The 20,141-nt window shown below is 31.4% G+C and overlaps 2 protein-coding genes across 5 annotated transcripts; one reads left to right on the forward strand and one right to left on the reverse strand.

Moving 5' to 3' along the window:
* The first annotated feature begins 2,255 nt into the window (after positions 1-2,255).
* LOC130827744 (protein LITTLE ZIPPER 3-like) lies at positions 2,256-4,083 on the forward strand. 2 transcript variants are annotated; one of them, XM_057693590.1, is made up of 2 exons: positions 2,256-2,327; positions 3,447-4,083. In XM_057693590.1, the coding sequence occupies exon 2, from the start codon at positions 3,479-3,481 to the stop codon at positions 3,689-3,691; it is 213 nt and encodes a 70-aa protein (XP_057549573.1). In that variant the 5' UTR covers positions 2,256-2,327; positions 3,447-3,478; the 3' UTR covers positions 3,692-4,083. The 2 variants fall into 2 exon arrangements, with proteins under 2 accessions (XP_057549573.1, XP_057549572.1); XM_057693589.1 differs by lacking the exon at positions 2,256-2,327 and adding an exon at positions 2,501-2,596.
* A 3,666-nt stretch (positions 4,084-7,749) lies between these two features.
* Positions 7,750-19,670, reverse strand: LOC130827743 (ethylene receptor-like). 3 transcript variants are annotated; one of them, XM_057693586.1, is made up of 8 exons: positions 19,311-19,670; positions 16,744-17,696; positions 15,575-15,943; positions 15,055-15,321; positions 14,830-14,957; positions 14,269-14,466; positions 9,716-10,105; positions 7,750-9,580 (listed from the first exon to the last, which is right to left on the reverse strand). In XM_057693586.1, exons 2-7 carry the CDS (start codon positions 17,647-17,649, stop codon positions 9,748-9,750), a joined length of 2,226 nt encoding a protein of 741 aa, XP_057549569.1. In that variant the 5' UTR covers positions 17,650-17,696; positions 19,311-19,670; the 3' UTR covers positions 7,750-9,580; positions 9,716-9,747. The 3 variants fall into 3 exon arrangements, with proteins under 3 accessions (XP_057549569.1, XP_057549571.1, XP_057549568.1); XM_057693588.1 differs by having other exon boundaries at positions 7,750-10,105; positions 16,744-17,494; positions 17,588-17,696; positions 19,311-19,636; XM_057693585.1 differs by having other exon boundaries at positions 7,750-10,105.
* Positions 19,671-20,141: the final 471 nt, after the last annotated feature.

Genomic DNA, 20,141 nt, shown 5'->3' on the forward strand with positions numbered 1-20,141 from the left:
AGAGTTTCAAACTTGAATTTCTTTTAATTATGACCCATAATACATCTAACAGCTAGTAGCCTATATTTTAATATAGTTTAATTTTGATATATAGTGTCATTCATTTTTTTTTACAATGTATAATCCATTCTATATATCTTTATTCAATTGGTAAGAACTTTTCCATATTACATTCCACATTTCTCAACAAATTTGTTTAAACTAACTCCACCTTTACAAGCAAACACACTCGCAACAAACATTACAATATACCAAATAAAAAAGGAAATCTTATCTTGAAACACATTCCACATTTGTGGCACAAGAAATTTTTAAATTTTTGAAAAGGAAACCATCATTAAGTGAAGAAAACAAATTGGATATTTGGGTTTCTTTTAGTGGTTAAGATGATGTTGTGAATAGTGAGAATACATAAACAGACAAGAGAAAATAATAAGTTAAATAGATAAGTATGATGATGATGATAGTATGTGATGATGAATATTTATATAGGATATGGAGATCATGATGATAGATAAAAATAAAGGGCAAAGGTTAACTAGAGAGACCCAAATTGTAATGAATTGTAATATGTCTTCATTCTTTTACTAGTAATCCATTATCTTTTAATATTACTGTTGATAGTGATATTTTTTTTATATAATTAGAACCCTTTTATAAATTTTAAGGCCTTTATGTTTATTTTGTAAGATAGTATATGTTTGCGGTAATTCAAACAATAAATCAAATATGCATAAAAATAGATTTTTTTTGGGACTCCTCTGATAACGGGGCTATGCGCTGTAGATCACTTTACACATAGTAATCGACAATCATACATACAACATATATTACTATCAGTAGCAATCTAGAAAAAAAATAAATTATTAAATACTTAGTTTCAAAAACAATCCAAACCATCATTGCGAATCTTGGGATGGCTTTAGCTACTTCATCATTTGGGACCCCTATTCAACAATTGTTTTTACCTTACCAATTTGCCTTCTTGTAAATCTATCATCATTCAACATGACGCCATCTCTTTATCTTTCCTTTTATTAATTTTATCAACGATAATTACTTCTATAACCTACATAGAAGTATATGATTATATCATTTAACGAGAATATCTCACGTTAATTTATTTTGATTCATGTAATCGATTTCATATATTTGAAATTAAGATTTTGATATTACTTTAATATTTTCTTGAATTTTGTTATTTTGTTATTATAAACTCTCACAATGAAAATCATAATATAGCAAATTCGAAAACCACTCCAATTGTACTTAATGATTAATAAAGGTGACTTGTGTTGTGTACTTTAAATATGATAAAAAAATCATCAGTTTACATAACTTGTTACACTTTTTATTTTTAATCGTTTTAAATTACTTCACAAAAAATAACAACATAAAAATCTTCTTTACCCTTACTTTTTCTTTTTAATTTTCTCTTATTTTTCACTCAAAATCATCTCAATACTAGTTATTTTAATTTTTTTCTAGAGAAAACTCTTTTCTTTTTTCTTGTACATAGCTAAAATGTAACTAGAAATACAAAACATAGGAAGTATTAGTTATCAGTTATCAACCACTTATCAATTGATAACATAGTGTATATATATATATATATTAGCAATAACAAGATGGCAAATAAAAAAAAAAAAGACTCACTCATTCAATTTTTTTAGTAGTTTGCACCATATAAGTTAAAAACTCATATATTTAAGGAAAAATTACCTTGAATAATCCATTATTTTAATGATTTTTCCATAAATAATCCCAACTTTAAGGGTATTTGCTTAGAGTAATCTTGGGTAACCTGATGACCTAATATAGTAGGTAATTCACAAAAAACGTAAACTGAAAATTAATTTAAAATTAGAGAAAAAATTTGAAAATTTACATAAAAAATTCTAAATGATTAAAAAAAATCATAAATTTTTTTCAACATTATATTATCATTCTTTTCGACATTTTATTTTAATTTATCTTTTTTTTTTAAATAAAACTTGCGATAGCAAGTCATCCGGCTACCGGGTTTACTCTAGGAAAATTCCCCTCAAAATTCGGATTATTCATAGTTAATTAATAAGTGAAATTATTATAAGCAAATCATGAATAAGTCGAATTATTCTAGATAATTTTTCAAATATTTAAATCACACAGTGAAAACCGGGACACATAGTACAATTTTTATAAAACCCTTCAAGAAAGAAAAAAGAAAAGAAAAGAGAGAAAGTGTAATTAAGGAAGGAAAATGATGATGATCATAAACCCTGACCCCTATACCGGCCGCCTTTGATGCTTAAACTTACACATGCATGATTGTTACGCCAGAGAAGGTAATGCCCATGTCCCTTTTTTTTCTCACTTCCTACATTTTTTTTATAATTTATTTTATAATTTTTTAAAATATTAATTATAATTATAATAATTACTCTTATTTTATCTCTTTTTCTTTGTCTATATAAATAACCATCCATTCTTCTTTTTCCCTTACAAAATTCTCTATCTTTCTTACTTTGTTTTTGCTTACAAAATCACTTCTTGGACAGAGCTCCTCTGTTACCTGCTTCTGCCTTATACTTCTACTTCTTCTTCTTCATAAAAGGTAATCTTTTTTGAAAATATAAAGTAGGCCCCACTTTCTCCTATGTTTTTCTCTACAATTTTCTTTATTCTCTTGTCAATTTGGTTTTTCAATCAAATTCCTAACTTACTAATTTCCTATGTTTTTTTTGAAAAAAATATAATTTTTATTTATAATTATATGAATAAAATAAAAAGTCTAATTCTTTATGAATCTGTGTTGCTTGAGAATTACTTGTACATGATAGAATAATACCTTAGCTTGTTTAAGAGGAAAATGTTTTGTTATCTTGCATGCCCAAACACCCCCAAAAAATAATCTTTTACTTTACATTTTCATCTTTTTCTATTTTTTTCTATCGGGTATTCTCAAATTTTCATATTTATCAAAAACTGTTTTTTTTTTTAAAAAAAATTTTATATAATGGGCATTATAATATTGTATTACATGGTGTATATTTTTGTCTTGCTACAACAAACTTGTTCTTTTCTTGTCCATATAGTTTGTCCCCTTTTACATGATGTATCTACACTTTTTAACAATTCTTATATGTAACGATCTAATCGTAAGACGCATTCTTAAAATATAGATTGAATAATTTAATTAATATAATTATTAATATTTAAATTTTTTAATTTGAAATTATCTTATTAATACACGGTTTGTTTAACTTTTTTTAAATTCGAGTGTAAATTCAAAAAGAGGGAGAAGTGTATAAATAGAAAGAAAGTTCTTCCTTACTCAAAGTATAAGATTGAGTACAAGTTTAGATATCACATTATTCTCATTCTCCATATTCAAATTTACAGAAAAATAGCATAAATAAGATCATATTCTTAATATATTTTGTTTTATACATGTATTTTTGCAGGGTTATACATACATACATAAATACGTACAAGAATGGAAAGATTGAACTCAGAATTGTACTTACAAAACTGTTACATAATGCAAGAAAATGAAAGGCTAAGGAAGAAAGCACAACTACTGAATCAAGAAAACCAACAACTTTTATCAGAATTAAAACAGAGACTTGCAAAGAAACCAAACAAAGGAAAACAGAGTAACAATTCCTCTGTTTCAGACCAATTCAATCCTTCCAATTCTATGTCTTAGAAGCTTCTAGAAAGTTCCTAGAAATGGAAGCATCCATCCTTTTGGGTCCCACCTTCCAATACTAGTTAGCAGTTGTAATATGTTTTTGGTATTTTGGGTATTTTTATTTTGTTTCTGCCTTTTGATGTAAGAAGATTTAGTCATAAAATTTTATAGGACAGAAGGAAAAGGCAGAATAGTAGGTAGATAATATTTTATTTTTATTTTGCTGTTATGGGGGGTTCTAAACTAATTTAATGGTGTATTAATTAACTTAGTTATTGCTTATTACTATATATTAGAAAATATGTATCACTATTTAATTGTTAGTTTAATGGTTTTTGAGCTTCTTATGCTCTTACTTAATTTAAGTTTGTAAATTTACTTTTATGAAATTGGAATGATGGAATATTGTCGATGAATTTGTTATATTTGATTTTTTACACAAGAGCGTTTAGTGTTAAATGTGGCACTTTTTTTAACTCTTATTTTAACGGCTTGTTAAGTAATGAAAATGGTGAGGTAATAAATGTTAGTGTAATTTTTAATGATTTTTCTTCTTCACTAATTTTTTTTTTTCTAAAATTCATTTTAATTTATTACCATTTGAAAACGAGATGTTAAATTATAATAAAAAATTTTTTAAGAAATTTAAATCAAATTTCATTACAATGTAAATAATATGATGCATATAATAAACATTTATACTATAAATTATTCTTAATATTTAATACTGATTAAGAAGCTGGCAACAACGGTCAACCATGGGCATGAGACTACATTATATCTTAATCAACTAAAAAGAAAATGGAAATTATAGTAGCCTTTATTATAAGCGTTTTGCAATAGTGAACTAAATTGAGATTAAATTTCAAGAAATTAATAATACATATTTTAAAGAAAATTAAGTTAAAACAATTTTATGTCAATGGTCCCCCAATGTAGAATTTAAGAATCTATGTTAATTTTAAACAATGATCATTTTACTTGCCATTTATCATTGTAAAGAAATCTATTGAAGATTTCATTTTTGACACACTAAAAATTTGAAAAAAATAAAATGATACACCGAACTTATTACTATTGAACGTATTTTGCAAGAGATTAAATCGTGATTGAAAAGTATATATGAATTGTAGAAGTGACTATCATTTCACATTAAAATTATATATTTTAATATAAATATCACATATTATTATTATTATTATTATTATTATTGAATGCCATTATTGATATATTTTTAGGAAGTAATGTGGGTATTTGAAAAAATAACTTATTGGATATTTTAGCTTATTTAAGTTCAAATAGATTAATACATTGAATGGTAAATTAGCTAATTGAAACAAATTGTTGTTATGAATCAGCAAGTTTACAATAAATTATTCTCGTCAGAGTTTGTTTAAAATCGACTAGTAAAATTAGATATGATAAAACTACCTGACAAAATTTGTTACTACAATCAAATGTTAGCTATTAGTCATTTACCAAACAACATTAATATTTAAATTTTTGTTTTTGTATGCCAAATTTCTAAATCCACTATTGAATCTTATAGGTTATAAAAATAAACTGTCATCAAAGAAGAAAACGGAAAAACATTTAAGCACTAATCCGAGCTGAGCTTGTGATTTCGAGTAAGGAAATTAATTGAGAATTAAATTTAATTTAATTTATCATTTGGCTCCAAGAGACAAACACAACTTTATTACTTTTAAAACCATGAATATGTCTCCTAATGCTTGAAGGCATGTATTGCTAAAGTAAGCTGCTAATTAGGCTTTATAATAATAACATTACCTAAAATAAATTTATTACATTTATCAATAAAAACAATGTCATTTTCATTTCTTATTTTTACATGGCATTGGATTTGGAGTTAATCATTGAAACTAAACTTTTTTCTCCAAGACCACTACCACCAAATTAAAGCCTGTCTTTAGCATTATTGGATATTAGGAATAAGGAAAAGACTCATAACCAAAAAAATAAATTAATATTTACCCGACATCTCTATAATACTTACTTAAACAACCGACTTAAATATCTGACTACGCGTTGATCAAACAAACAAACCAACAAATAATGGATAAATAACAAGTTAACAACCAATTGCTAGACCTTCCGATATGTATCAGTATATCCAACGAGACTTTATGACTTTTTGAAAATATCAAAGTCACTAATGCACAGAACCAATTTAAATTTGCTACATTACACAGATTGAAATAAGAGCTTATTAGATTAAACGTAGTAAATTCAAAAGACGAAAGAGTTATAGCACTTGTATTTCTTTTCATTAAGATGTTCTGTTAGAGAGTATGACCGTCTATTAGCACGGGCCAAATTGGCTATCGAAACTTTTTCACATATATAGTTGATATTAATTTGAATTAAATTTAGATACTCCCTTCAATTCACTAGTAATGTCCCATTTGCTATTTGAACACTATTTATTTCTTACTCTTAATTTGTATTTTATTACTAATCTATAAGTTAAAACATAATTAAGTGGGATCTTGTTTGATTTGTCTCAATGCAATGATTATATATACCAATATTTCCATAATTTTTAATTATGCTTAATTTGAAATATTAAGGATTGAATAAGTGCAGTAGATAGAGTGCATAAAGCACATAAAACATTAGTAATGAGTTAATAGAATATTATTTATTACGTCTTAAATTTTTAAAAATATTTTATATTTTTTGGTAAATAGACGAGATGGCCCTGTTAGAGCATCAAATCAGAGGTAACATCATCCACTCATTAGAGAAAGAAAAAAAGAGTTGAGGTTCAGATAATCAAATCAGAATTCAGAGGTTTTTAATTGCCAAACTGCTAAGAGTAAAGTCAATATAGTTTTTGATTAACTTCAATTTGTTAATGGTGAAGAGGTATGACTACCCCACAAAATCAAGCTTCATGACATAGGCCTTATGTCAATATGCTAATTTACTAGGTTGACCAAGTACAACTTATAAGAGTATACAAATTATTTTAAATATATAAATTGTGAGCAGATGCAAAATCAGGTATGCCACACCGATTTAAAATTAAATTTTGTGTTTAAATTTATATTTATATTATTTTAAGGTAGAATTTAATTATAAAGTCGAATAAATTTCAAATTATTGGGTTAAACATCTCTACCTAAGGCAATAGAAAAAGTAATGTTTTATAAGGACAAGAAAATAATATGTGGGATTACAAATAAGTTAAGTATGTACATGAATTTTTTTTAAAAAAAGTGTGGGATAAGTAAAAGAAAATACTGCAAAATTTATAAAATAAAACTAAAATAAAAAAATATAACAAATAGATAAGAAAGACTAGAGAGTATCCCCACAAAATCAAGATTCATGAGATTTTGAACATCCAGAAATATGACACAGGCCTTATGTCAATATGCTCATTTACCAAGTTGACCCATAAAATGTTTTTTTTTTTTAAAAAAGTTGACCCATAAATAAGATTATCTAGTTATATATTGAGTTTAATATATAAGAAAAAATATAATTATGTAAGATATTGTTTGAATTGATTAGTCGTACATTTTTATAATAATAACTTTTTTATAATTTTTAATTATGTATAATTCAATATATAAATTATTAAAATGATGCATTAGATTGTGTAAATAGTCAAATATATCAAGTATAATAGAACGAGGAAGTATCATACCATATCATTATACCCGTTTCCACAAGGTCGAGGGGAGCGACAACAAAATTAACAAACAATACAATATACATGTACTCTAAGAGAAATACGGTCAAAGAGATTCATAAATAAAATGAGCCCCGAAAAAAACAATGAGTGATAGACTTCAACACAAACTTAGCTGACACCTAACATTTAGAATGAATAATCAAATATAAATGAGCATACTAAAATGAGTAATAAATAAGTGATATAAACTAAAATAAGAAAGTAAGAGTATATAAACATCAAAAATAAAAATTGTATAATAAAAACAATTATAAAACACATAATGTCTAATCAGCTTTATATTAAATACAAAGTACCATAAATAAATAAATAAATAAATAGTATTTGTACATAGGAATAATAATAATAATAATAATAATAATAATAATAATAATAATAATAATAATAATAATAATAATAAGAGAGACTAATAATGAGAAATTCTGAAACAAAGGAAAGAAACAAATCCTGAGTCAATAAATCCATCTTGCATCTGCCAGCGACTCCACAAGCAACCCCCTAAGTAGGTTTCAAGTAGTAAGCTTTTTAGGCTTTACAATCATTTGCATGTCCTTCCACTTCCTAAATTTGCACCACTTTTTCTTACTTTATTTCATTAACTTTCTCTTATTTTTTATTTTTATCATCATTCATACTTATTTTTATATTTTCATATGTACATTTAAATTATCATTTCATCACATTTATATATGTTTCTTAATTCCCTATAAAATACCAATTTTATTCATTTTTCCTACTACTCCCTTCATCTCTCTTATTTAGCAACATTTTTTTTTAAGTTGTTTATCCCATTTTGCATTATTTCTATTTTTAGAATTATTTTTTTAATCTTATTTATACAATTTAACTCTCTTTTAATTTTACGTACACAATTTATTCTCCCTTTTTATTACCAAATATCCATATTTTCTTGAAAGCATTTCACTTTCTCTTTAATTCTAAATTAAAAAGACAGATAAATATCAATTGGATAAATTTAGTGAGACCAAGGAGCACATCACTCCAATTATAGTAATTGACTTATTGTGCTTTGCCTATATTCCCCCAAACCAAGCTTTGTTTGAATGAGGTAAAACTTATAGTAATACTCCGTTTTTAAATTTTATCTGTTATCTGACTTTCAAATTTGAAAAATCATGAATATAGGAAACAAAGTAGAAAAGGAGGGTAACCAAATAAATTTTTCATGAATTTTACACACCGTACATTCTTGCTTGGGGTGTAGTCTTATTCACTATGAAAAATAGGTAGATGGTAAATATAAAAACACCCGTACACATAGTACTAAATTTATTTGAATGGATAAGGCAGCGAGCATGGAGTGAGTACGCTATGAGTATGTCCTTGATTCATAAACCTAATCGGATTGTTAATAAGGATAATGTTATATGTATAGATACGTTCATTATGTATCGGCGGGTAGATGGAAAATGTGAAATTTGAACGTGGGTATGAAAATAGAGTTAGACGAGAGAAATGCTTTTGAGTACAATATTAATAAATATAATTTTTCAAGGTGAAGGGAAAATTTTACAAAAAGAGGATAAAAATGAGAGTGATCATGGGAAGATAACGAATCTTGATGTATCACATCCTTTATCCTTAACTTTGATTAAAAAAAAAAAAAAAGAAAAAAAGAAAAAAGATTTACAAGTTTGTTAGTTGTAACTTCAATTTAGAATCAAATAATTCATTAATCTTGTATAATTAAGAAAAATACCAGCAGTTTTGCCTTGACCATGTATATTTGTTGCCTGAGCCAAGGTTACATCAAACCGACCAACAGCTCACCTGCTCACACAAGCATTCAACAGAACCTGTTTCTCACCAACCCATCATTGCCAACTTTCGGCTGCATCATTGGCTCACAAAGCCGAGACACTGAGTTACGGCCGTAGCTTACGACTCACGAGTCATGACCTACCATTGAGAAGCTGAGTTACGGCCCAAGCTCACAACCTACCATTGAGACGCCAAGTTACGGCCCTAGTTCGCAACCTACCATTACCAACTATCGGCTGCATCATTGTCAAACGAATAAGAAGACGGCAATATCATCGTAGCATTGCCAATATTCGCAGCTTCATGGAGACTATCTTTCACAAGGAATACTTTCCAAATCCTATGTTGAATCAATTTCACAATACTTGATACCGGCTTTTTTGTGTTCTATTTTCATGCTGCGGTATTGGAAATGGTATACATACATGAATAAGGGTGCACGGAACAGCGAGAACAACACCTCCAAGCACCAAGATAATTACAAACGAAAACCGAAAATTCTAAAAAGAAGAGAGGGAAATTGATACACCGACCTGTCAATGGCAACGATCTTCATGTTTGCTCATTAAACTGTCTCAAACACAGTTCGTCTTTCTACGAGCTCGGACAGAACATTTCTCATTTTATCAACCGATACAGGCTTCAATATGAAACCATCCATACCCACCCGGATACAACTTTCTCGGGCTATCCTGTCAGTGCTCGCAGTGAGTGCCACAATGATCGGTCTCTCGTGACGCTTGGAAAATCTTTTTCGTATTTGAACAGCAACTTCTAAGCCATCCGCTGCAGACACGCTCAAATCAAGGAAGATTAACTTGTGTTCTCGAGACACCACGGACAAACATTCCTCGTTTGATGCAACGGTTGTGACATCACACCCGAGATGCATCAGAAGACCTTTCGTCACTGTTCGGCTGACACTGAAGAAGATACCATAAGATACTTTTTTTTTTTTTGAAAACAGATACCATAAGATACTTTGGAACGCAATAAATTAGCAAATACGGGTATTTAGTCAATTGATCATACATTATATCAAGAACCAGCTCAACGAAAACAAAACAATAGACACAAAACCAGCAAAATTATTAATCCAATTGAAGTAAACCTGTTTTTTCACTCTTTAAGCAAGCCAAATTAGAGACAGTGAAAAAAGAAAACGTTTCACTTCATCATGAAAACATTTATCGGGGCTGAGGAAATGGGTACAAGGGTGATAAAATCGTAAATCAAATTATATAGAATTAATGAGCCAACATTCAGGGTCAGTGTAAGACACGAAAATCTCGAATCACCAAGAGGCGGGAAAGTTTTCATGAGATGAGGAAAGGTGGAGAAGATACAATACCAAATAAGGTATGAATCGTTTATTTCACAACAACCCGAATCAGTAAGCGCTTTGTTAATGGTGGCAGTATATGCATAAATACATGCCAAAACAATAAGTCAAGTGCACATAAAGTCGACAGTTAAAGAACCAGAATTGAAGAGTGCTATGTAGTCGGTACGTTTACTTCTCCATTTGACCAAACGTGTGAGACCCGCGCTCTATTTCACCAAATATCCAATTCAGAAGCCAGTCAGATGAACATATGATAGATTTCAACCAACATGCATATGGTACGACAAAGAATCAGTATGCATTAAACATCAACGCAGCAGAAGACTACATACAATAAGCGCATCTTACGATACTGTTGGAAAGTATAACTGAAAATACCAAGCAAAAAAGGAAATCATGAACATTAGAAGCAACATAGCCATTTTGGAAAAAGTAGATATAGAGTTGTCGTACGTTCAACGTCAATATGGAGAAAGGTACGCTAGTCATTTATTGGCACGCTAACATCTATGGTGACCAAATTAAGAAATAGCAAGAAACATTGGCGAAGATGTTCAACATTTACAATATGGAAGAAAGCCTTTCCTAAATACATACTAGGGCTCCTAAAACCCCAACCTAAAGCCAATAGCCTACAACTTCTCAAAAGTCACAATCCCTCCATGACATTGTACGGAAAGTAATTCAGAGATTCGTAAATAAAGGCAAGATATTTCATTAAAAAGGATGCACAAATACTTCTTCGTCTCAATGGAAAAAATCTAATATACACAAACTTTCCACCTTGGTTGTTTTTATTCCAAATGTGGATGCTTTAATATGGAATTGCCTGCTTGTCCATAAAAAAGAAATGCTATAATCTAAAGATTTGCCTCACTTCACTTAAAAAGCTCTAACGGATTTGGGTAAGGTGGGAAAACATCAAGGGACACATAATAAGCACTTGAACTTTCCAACAATTGGTTAGACCATTAATCATCCACATACAAAAAATTGTACACTACATTCATTTACTCCAATGCCATTAAGTGACTCTCATCAGGCAAAATTTGTGGAATCACATGCATGTAACCTTACCCTTGTAATAACAAAGGTGATTTCCTTTAATAGCAAACTTCATATAAAACCAATGTGCACATGAAATAATGAGTCATTTTACCATGGATTATCTACATAGGTTTTCTTCTATAAAGCTTGGATTCTTCACTTCATACCCTTCCGCATAGATAGGATGAATGATAGGGGGTAGATCACAAAATATTTAGCCTTATCCATTCTTTAAGTTTAGGAGTCACTTATGCATCAAGTTTCTTGCATGTGCTTTTGTTCCCATACGAGACCGTTTAACCTAGACTTTTAGCTTCAAAAAGGTTTACATAAACAATGTATCTCGGGGATTCTTTGACCATTATGCACTCAAATTAGGCATTTTTAGCTTTCTATTTCAGAAGAGTAAGGGAAATTCCACATTTAGGGAATCTATTTTAAGGATTAAATCTCTTGAAATCCCATAAAGCTTCTATGCGAATTGTTGTCTTGATCTTTCTCCGAAGAAGTCTATTTGGCTATTTTAAATATTTTACACATTGTATTGAGAATTTCCATTTCGGTCTTGTTTGACAATTGTCTATTATTTTATAACATAATTTTTCTAACAGAATAATCTAATATCTATAGAGGCGTTTTTGGGAGTAGATGACGCACTACATAGTTGAAGAAAATCATACTTCAATAGAAAAAAATATTCCTTAATTGATAAATCATCCAATTAGCTATAGAGCTCCTAATTTTTTGGATATTCTAATGTAGAATACAACATTTTATTATTAACTTTCCAACTAACCAATTACATATACTACGAGAGACATCGTCTTTCATAGTTGACCATTGTATGTTTACAAGTTACTCCATAAGACTCAATGATGATAGTACAAGGGATGCAAACATGATACAAGGTGCAATAGATAACTAGCGTTGATGGTGGTCGTGGTGATGATAATAGGAACAAAGACCGATTCAAATGGGATAATGATCAAAGAGATGAGGGCATCAACTTGATTTTCTTAGTCATTGTGACTTTTTTGATTGCTTCATTAAGCTAGCTATTCTTTATCATTTTTATCAAAAGTTTGTTCAAGATTTAAGATATTCTATATTTTGTTGTTTGTTCCATTAATTATATATTTTTGTTTATGTGTGCATGCAGGGGCATACATCCGTTTTTCTACTTTAATTTCAATGTAATTCCAACATAATCTTTTTTAGAAGACTGGTTTTGACAAATTTGGTTAGTGAAGATAAGTAAACAGGTTGAAAACTTAACAAATGAGGAAAAAGGCTACAAGAGCGAAGTAGTGTTGCACAAAAAACAATTGATCCGCTCCAAGTGTCTTTTATTTATCTAAACATTCAGATTGTTTAGTTTAGTTCCGGGTTATAGCTAAGTTAAGCTCAACATTGTTCCCTTAAGTTTGTATAGGTCTATTCGGTAATTCAATGTATTTCAGCGCTGAGGCTATAATCTTCATCCAGTTTTAGGGTTATTTAGTGCATTCAACAATGTTCATTTCAGTTTTGCTAGTGATCATTCAGTTATGTTCTTTTTAGTTCGAGAGATTTTAGGTGAGGGAGTATAGTTTCATCCAAACATGTAATGACAACATAAACCTGAGAATAGGCAAAGAAAACACTTTGCAACGGTAACAATTAATTTAATCTGAACGTTAATTATAGTAAAATGGCTCACTAAATCATGTGAAGTTCTAGAGTATTTTTTTGCTACTAAGGGTCACTCGTAAACAATCGCTCTGTTAATATTAACAAGGTTAAAGTTGTTGATCTACGACCGACCCCCCCCCCCCCAAACTCAAAATAACAAGGGTAAGGTTGTTGATCTAAGGAGCCTCTTAATGACATTGGGGTAATGGAAATATTTTTCTCCCACGTGTATTGTCTCTTACCCAAATATGCACGTGAATGGATTAAAAATATACATAAATCAACAATATGTGATCTCGTATATTAGATGGGTAATTCATGACCCACCATAATGCAAACCTATAAATGAGTACCCATATAGTATACTCCAAAAGATACCATCAATGTCAAATAGGGCAAAGTAACACAATTATGGATTACTTTTGTCAAAGATCTCCAAAATATCAATTACTCCAAGCTCCATTTTTGCAGCTATGACAGATTTGCATTAAGCCAAAATTGAACGGGTCTTTCTCATTGTTTCATGAGCTTTTGAACCAGGGTTTGGCACATATAATGGTTTATGTAAAGATTATCGTTTATCAACTAGCAATTTAGAATGAAAAATAACTTATATAACAAGTACATAGTAGCCTATGAAGAACCCTCACTCTTGTTCCTATTCCAGACATCAAATCAACAGCTCCATAGAACATACATCCGTAAGATTTCACGGACATGAAACACGCTAAGGAATTTAAAATAGGGTCGTAACTAAGACCATGACTTGATCATAAAGAAAGCCAGAATAAATAGCCCGGTTACAACGCTAACCGGTAGTGACGAGCACCCAAAATACAATGAGACCATTACAGAAATCACATACAATAAGTTCCAACATCCAATCATAGATGGTCATTTATTGCAAGAAAGTTAATCCAGAGTACTGTCTGATCAGCAAAAACACCTCTCTAAGAACATCTTTCTCTCAAGTTTTATTTAAACGATAAAGACAACAAGATACAAGAACTAACAGTAACTTACCCACTCTCATCCATAAGAAGAACATTAAGGCCGCCAAAGCTTGATTGATTATGATTCAACAGAGGTTTGGGCACAAATGGGGCTATGGCTCCATTGGACCGATCAGCACTTCCAAGTTTAACAACAAAAACAGCTGTACATCCCTTGCCAAGGCCTTCACTTTCAATCCAGATGTTTCCTTCCATAAGACTTACAAACCTAGAAATTATCACATGAAAGAATAAATTGAAAAATAAAAACAAATTAGTCAAGAACAGGTTTAAATGAAACAAAATAGAGTTAACCTAAGATCATCATAAAACAACAAGAGCTCGTTGGAATATATGACAACAATAGGGATGGTAATGGATCTTGGACCCGGCCTGGATTCGCGGATCCAAATCCGTTTTCACAGCTAATTCTGGACCTGTCGGATCCTGGTTGGATGTGGAACTGTTAAATATTGACGGATCTGGATCCGGGTCTCAAAATTATCTAGACCCGGACCCGTGGATCTTTAGAATCCGTTTTTATTATAAAATACCTTTCGATAGTCCAAAATGTTGTGCATCAATATGTTACCTTTTGCAAATAGCAAGCCCCAGGCCACCACCACCACCATTTTGATTAGCAGGAGTCTGAGTTTGGACAAATTTTGTGAAAAGTTTTGGAAGATCTTGCGTGTTGATACCAGGTCCCGAGTCCTTTACCTAAACCCGGTGCAAGTCAGTGCAGTCAATTAAAAGAAGGCCCTCAAAAGATAACGGTCCATTTTTTCGTAAGAAAAAAAAAAGAAAAGAAATCAACCTGCACTCGCAGATAGAAGCGATCATCTGTAGCCACTGGATTGAAATCAGGAGTTCGAGGATCCCTTAAAGACTCTGGTTTAGCAACTAGAGCGCTAATTACAACGCTTCCTTCTTTTGTAAACTTCACAGCATTCCCAACAATATTCAAGAGAACTTGCATTAGACGTTTTTCATCACCGACAGCAACTTCAGGTACATCAGCTGCCAAAGACAACGCTATCAACAACTTCTTGACAGACGCTACGGGTTTGATCAGATTAAGAACCTGCATCAATAGTCATACATCTTACAAATGCCACAAAGCCAAATACCATGTAAAGAACCTTCATATCACATGACCAAATAAAAATCATAATCTGGACAAAATTTCGGGAGAATAAAGGGAACAATCAAAAGGCAAAACCCAAAATGCAGCTTGGGAAATAAAAGTAATTTGAATAGAAGTTTCCAAAAAAATTGAATGTTTAACGGATATAAGTGTTAAGAACACAAATCACAAGATAATCAGTTTCTTTTACCTCTCTAAACATAGTATGGAGATTGAATACTCCCTCATCAAGCTTAAGGCTACCATCTTCAAGTCGTGAAAGGTCCAACACATCATTTATCAGGGTTGCCAGCAGGTTACTGCTTTTTAATATTGTCTCGACCATTAATCGTTGTTCAGGAGTTAACTCGGTTTCTTGCAATAAGGAAGAAAGAGCAATTATTGCATGCATAGGGGTCCTCATTTCATGATTCATCACAGCCAAAAAGTCATTTCGGGCACGGATGGCAGTCTCAGCTTCTCTCCGAGCCAAATCAAGGGCAACATTTTGCTCCATGAGTTGCTGCTGAGCTCTCATTGATTCCTCCAAAATTGCTGCATGGGATAACGCAACTGCTACCTGGATCATTGAAAAATAGAATGAGACTCTCTAAAGCAAAGATGAAAAAATGAAGATCATAGTCGATGTACGGAATTACATTTTCAGCCGTATATTTATCATTTATTGTTATCTTTTGTCCTTTTTTTTAAGTGTTATGGACATAATTTTAAGTGTTATGAATATCAACTTGCAGCTTCTCAAATAGAGGGTGATATTAAGAGTTTGCAAATTTTCCTTTACCAAACACCAAGTATGGACATGACTTCAACGAAAAACTTGTACACAAGTACGGGGAGGTTCTAAGCATGTTCAACACGTTCAACCGTACAAGGCCCCGAAAAATTAAAGGCCTCAATATTAAATAATGTAGTATATGTTAAGTGTTTAAAGATACAAAATTGATATAAAAATACCATAATTTTTGAAATTACACAGACCTTCAATGAATTTTTCAAAGTTTCCGCCCCTGAGTACGTCTCGCATAGATGCTTATAAACAGACATTTGAGATGTCTCAGTAAATTAATGACTGCTATCACTTTCTTTCAAATGCCTTGTTTTTTTTGTTTCAACAGATTTTATATTACCTCTAAAGACACATCTAATATTTAAGTAATATAAAGCTTTCAAAAATATCATACAAGAAAGATCGGAGTGACTAAAATGCATATACTAAGATGGATCTATGGATAGATATATGGACATACACTAAAGAATATATTCAAGATTAAGGGACTAAAATTGCTGTAGCCGACCTCATATTGCTGGAAATGGTTTTAACTAGTAATGTTTTGACGTAAATAAGGGCTGCAGACAAACCTGATCTGCAACAACTTCAACAAGGTCCAACTCATGTGCATGCCATTGCCTGGCACTGTCGGAAGGAAGCATCAAAACCATCAATGCATATCGTTTTGTTGATAGCTCTGGCCAATCATTTATTTGGAAATTAGAAAGATGAAGAAGAGGAACACGAACAGCAACCACCTCTCCAGGCATGTACTTCCCAGTGATAGGCCGGATTCTAGCCACAGGACAGTTTGGTGAGATTTTCACGGCACGATTAGTACTAAATACTTGATTGATTACAGCAAGTTGAGTAGGCACAGTGAATCCAACAGGGTTTTGTTGGCGGAGTGTGTATGCAAGCTGAAGTTCTAACCCGGTTCGGGTTGGCATCCATAAAGCACACTCTTCGAGAGCTAAAGTCCTCCCCAGCTCAACAAGAGTGGTTTTAAGGATTGTATGCCTGTCGAGTGTACTTCTGATCTCATGAGTCAACATCCTAACATGCCGCCCCGTTTCTTCTTGAGTACGGATGATGCCCATCTCTCGGTCAAGCTCGGCAGCCTTATTTTTCAGAAACAATTCCCTAGTTTTAACACTCAATAAATCAGGAATTATATGCACAAGCATGAGGGCAGTTACACATGAGACAGCAGCAGTCGAAATCTTGGCAATGGTCATAACGGCTTCAACTGTTTTAGTATGTATTCTAAAAGTCCATAAGTTAATTAGATGAGTTGCTCCACAAAGAACAATAAAAGCACCAAACTGCACAAGCACCCATCTGTACGGAAAAACAGCCGATTTCTTAACAAAGTAAATTAATTCCAACGGGATCGAAAAATAGGCAAGCGCAATGAAAAAATCAGATAAATACTGATATTTCATCAACAGATCATCAGGATGCCCCTGTGGCTCAATGCAATTACACGACTCCATCTAGCACAATAGTCCAACAATACCAGCTAACGGTCGCTTTCTAATGCCTGCCAAAACACAGAAACACATCGAAGCAGTTAATTAATATCCAAAATTGTGCACAAGAAATCGTTCTAGACACCCATAGACACAACTAGATCAATAGTATATAGACCGTATTGAAAGTGTCAACTTAGAAATATTCTAACTTAGTTATTGTATGAAAAAGCTTATATTTCGGTCCAAAATGAAGCGCAGATGTGACATAGCCATGTCCAAGTGATAAATATTAGAGGTAATATGATAAAATTACTTACACATTACCGCAAAACAAGTAGAACAACAAAAGCATTTACAAAAGGAAAAATGGTTGATAGTTGGACTGGCTCACCTGATTTTATTTTGAACATGCTGATATTTTAACCAGCTAATTTACCAAACACTATCATGAGATAATTTAACTACTCAATTATCTATTTGAACATAAAGCTAAAATTGTCCAACAAACTACTTTGCCAAACATTCCCAAAACCTATATTGCTAACATGAAGTCATTGAAGCATCACACACATGTTATTGCGTATATAAACTTCGTAGATTCCTGAATATAACTAAGAACAAAAATGAAAAATAACTATACGAATTTTGTTGTGTGGCAAACAAGAACCTCTTTTCCGACTACCTAAGATGTAAGAATCAATCAACACATTCACTTCAATCCCAATTGAAAAAGGGTGTATCATTTAAAAACATAAGAGGTAAATTTTCCAAACAAAAAACCTACCGAGCCAAAATGATGCACAAAGGAGAAATCATAGGTTAGGCATATCATAAATAACCCACTAGTTTGAAAATCAAAATCAGCACACATACTTAAAAGAATAGCCATTTGGCCGGATCCTCCTTAGATAAGGGTATGGTATATCGTCTTTCACCCCTCCCTAAACCCTGATCATAGTTTCTATGAGCGGTTTACATTGGGTATGAAGATGACGACGATTCAAAAGAATAGCCATTTTTTTTTTTGAACTAATGAAATTATTAGAAGCACTTAACTTGGGTACAATTTGATAGCAACAGTGAGCTAATGCACTCAATCAAAAGCATCAGAGTGCACTTTTATTCATATTTATTCCCAAACCATTTTGTACCACAAAACAGTAATCTTCAATCAACACCAAATTTAGATCAAAAGCACAAAATTACTAACTAATCAGAATCTTAGATGTTAGAATCAATCCAAAAAGGGGAGAGAAAGAATGATTAACCTCAGTAACTATGAATGAAACACAAAACCCTAATGAAAAAATAAGAACAACTGAAATGAATTCAAAAGACAGCCAATTATTAAAAGTACTTAAATTGGGTAGAATTTGATAGTAATAGTGACTCAAACCACTCAATTGTCAAACCATAAAAACCCAAAAATCAAAACAGTAATCTTAAAATCAACAACAAATCAAAATCAAAAGCAGAAAATCACAACTTAATCAGCTTCAAATCAATCCAAAAAAAGGGGGAAAACAAAAGAACAATCAACTTCAGTAACTAAGATTGAAACACAAAAACCCAACAAAAAAGTTGAATAGAAACAATTGAAATGAATTCAAAAAGATGAAATTGAAATGATCAAAAGAACAAAATTGAAATGGGATTGAAGATAATCAACTAAAATTTCATACCCACAACAAACTTTACACTAAAAAGAGGTGATAAACAGGATCAGCAGCAAATGAAGGGCTAAAAGGCTCAACCCAAGACAACCATTTGCAGGGGAGATTCAGACAAGTTGGGAATGGTTTTGACTTTTGACTCTTGGGTTTTATATGTAGAGAAAGGGTGAAGTGAGTTATGTTAACGTGGCTTTCATAATCATAATTGTGATGAGTTATGAGCCATTCGATTGGGGAAACGTGTGGATGTGGAACCCCATATCTAGTGGGTGCTTGCTCCTTTGCGAATATGTTAGAAGATCAACGACACAAATTTTGAAAATAATACTCAAATCGGATTTTGTTTCGGTTGATAGAAATATTATTAATGTAAATACAACCATTGAATCATTTATTGTGTGCGTTGTGATTTCTTTAGAAATGGACACAGGTTTGATTGGCGCGCTAACAACCCACTCATAGTTTGGCATGGCACGACCTTTAGCCGGACACGGCCTGCTAATCGTCACAGTTGATCACAACATGACATGTAGCGGTCTATAGGTACAATTTGTCATTTTATAACCCATTTTAAAAATTATTATAAATAAATTAAAAAAATTGTATTGTAGCTCAAGACATGCATGTCGAGCCAATGAACCCTTGTATGATATACATGGTTGGCACAACACGACACGACTTATGATATACATGTCACGTCCTGCCAGACAACATGGCCAATCAAATATATTTCGTCAGATATGTAGACCACTTTAGGACGGCCTATTGCGACCCGATTTCCATGTTTAAATTTTCTGTAACCTACTTTTTAAAATAAAAAATAAACCAAAATTAGTTGGC

The sequence above is a fragment of the Amaranthus tricolor genome, chromosome 11, assembly GCF_026212465.1.
Source record: "Amaranthus tricolor cultivar Red isolate AtriRed21 chromosome 11, ASM2621246v1, whole genome shotgun sequence".
In the NCBI taxonomy this organism is placed as follows: Eukaryota; Viridiplantae; Streptophyta; class Magnoliopsida; order Caryophyllales; family Amaranthaceae; genus Amaranthus; species Amaranthus tricolor.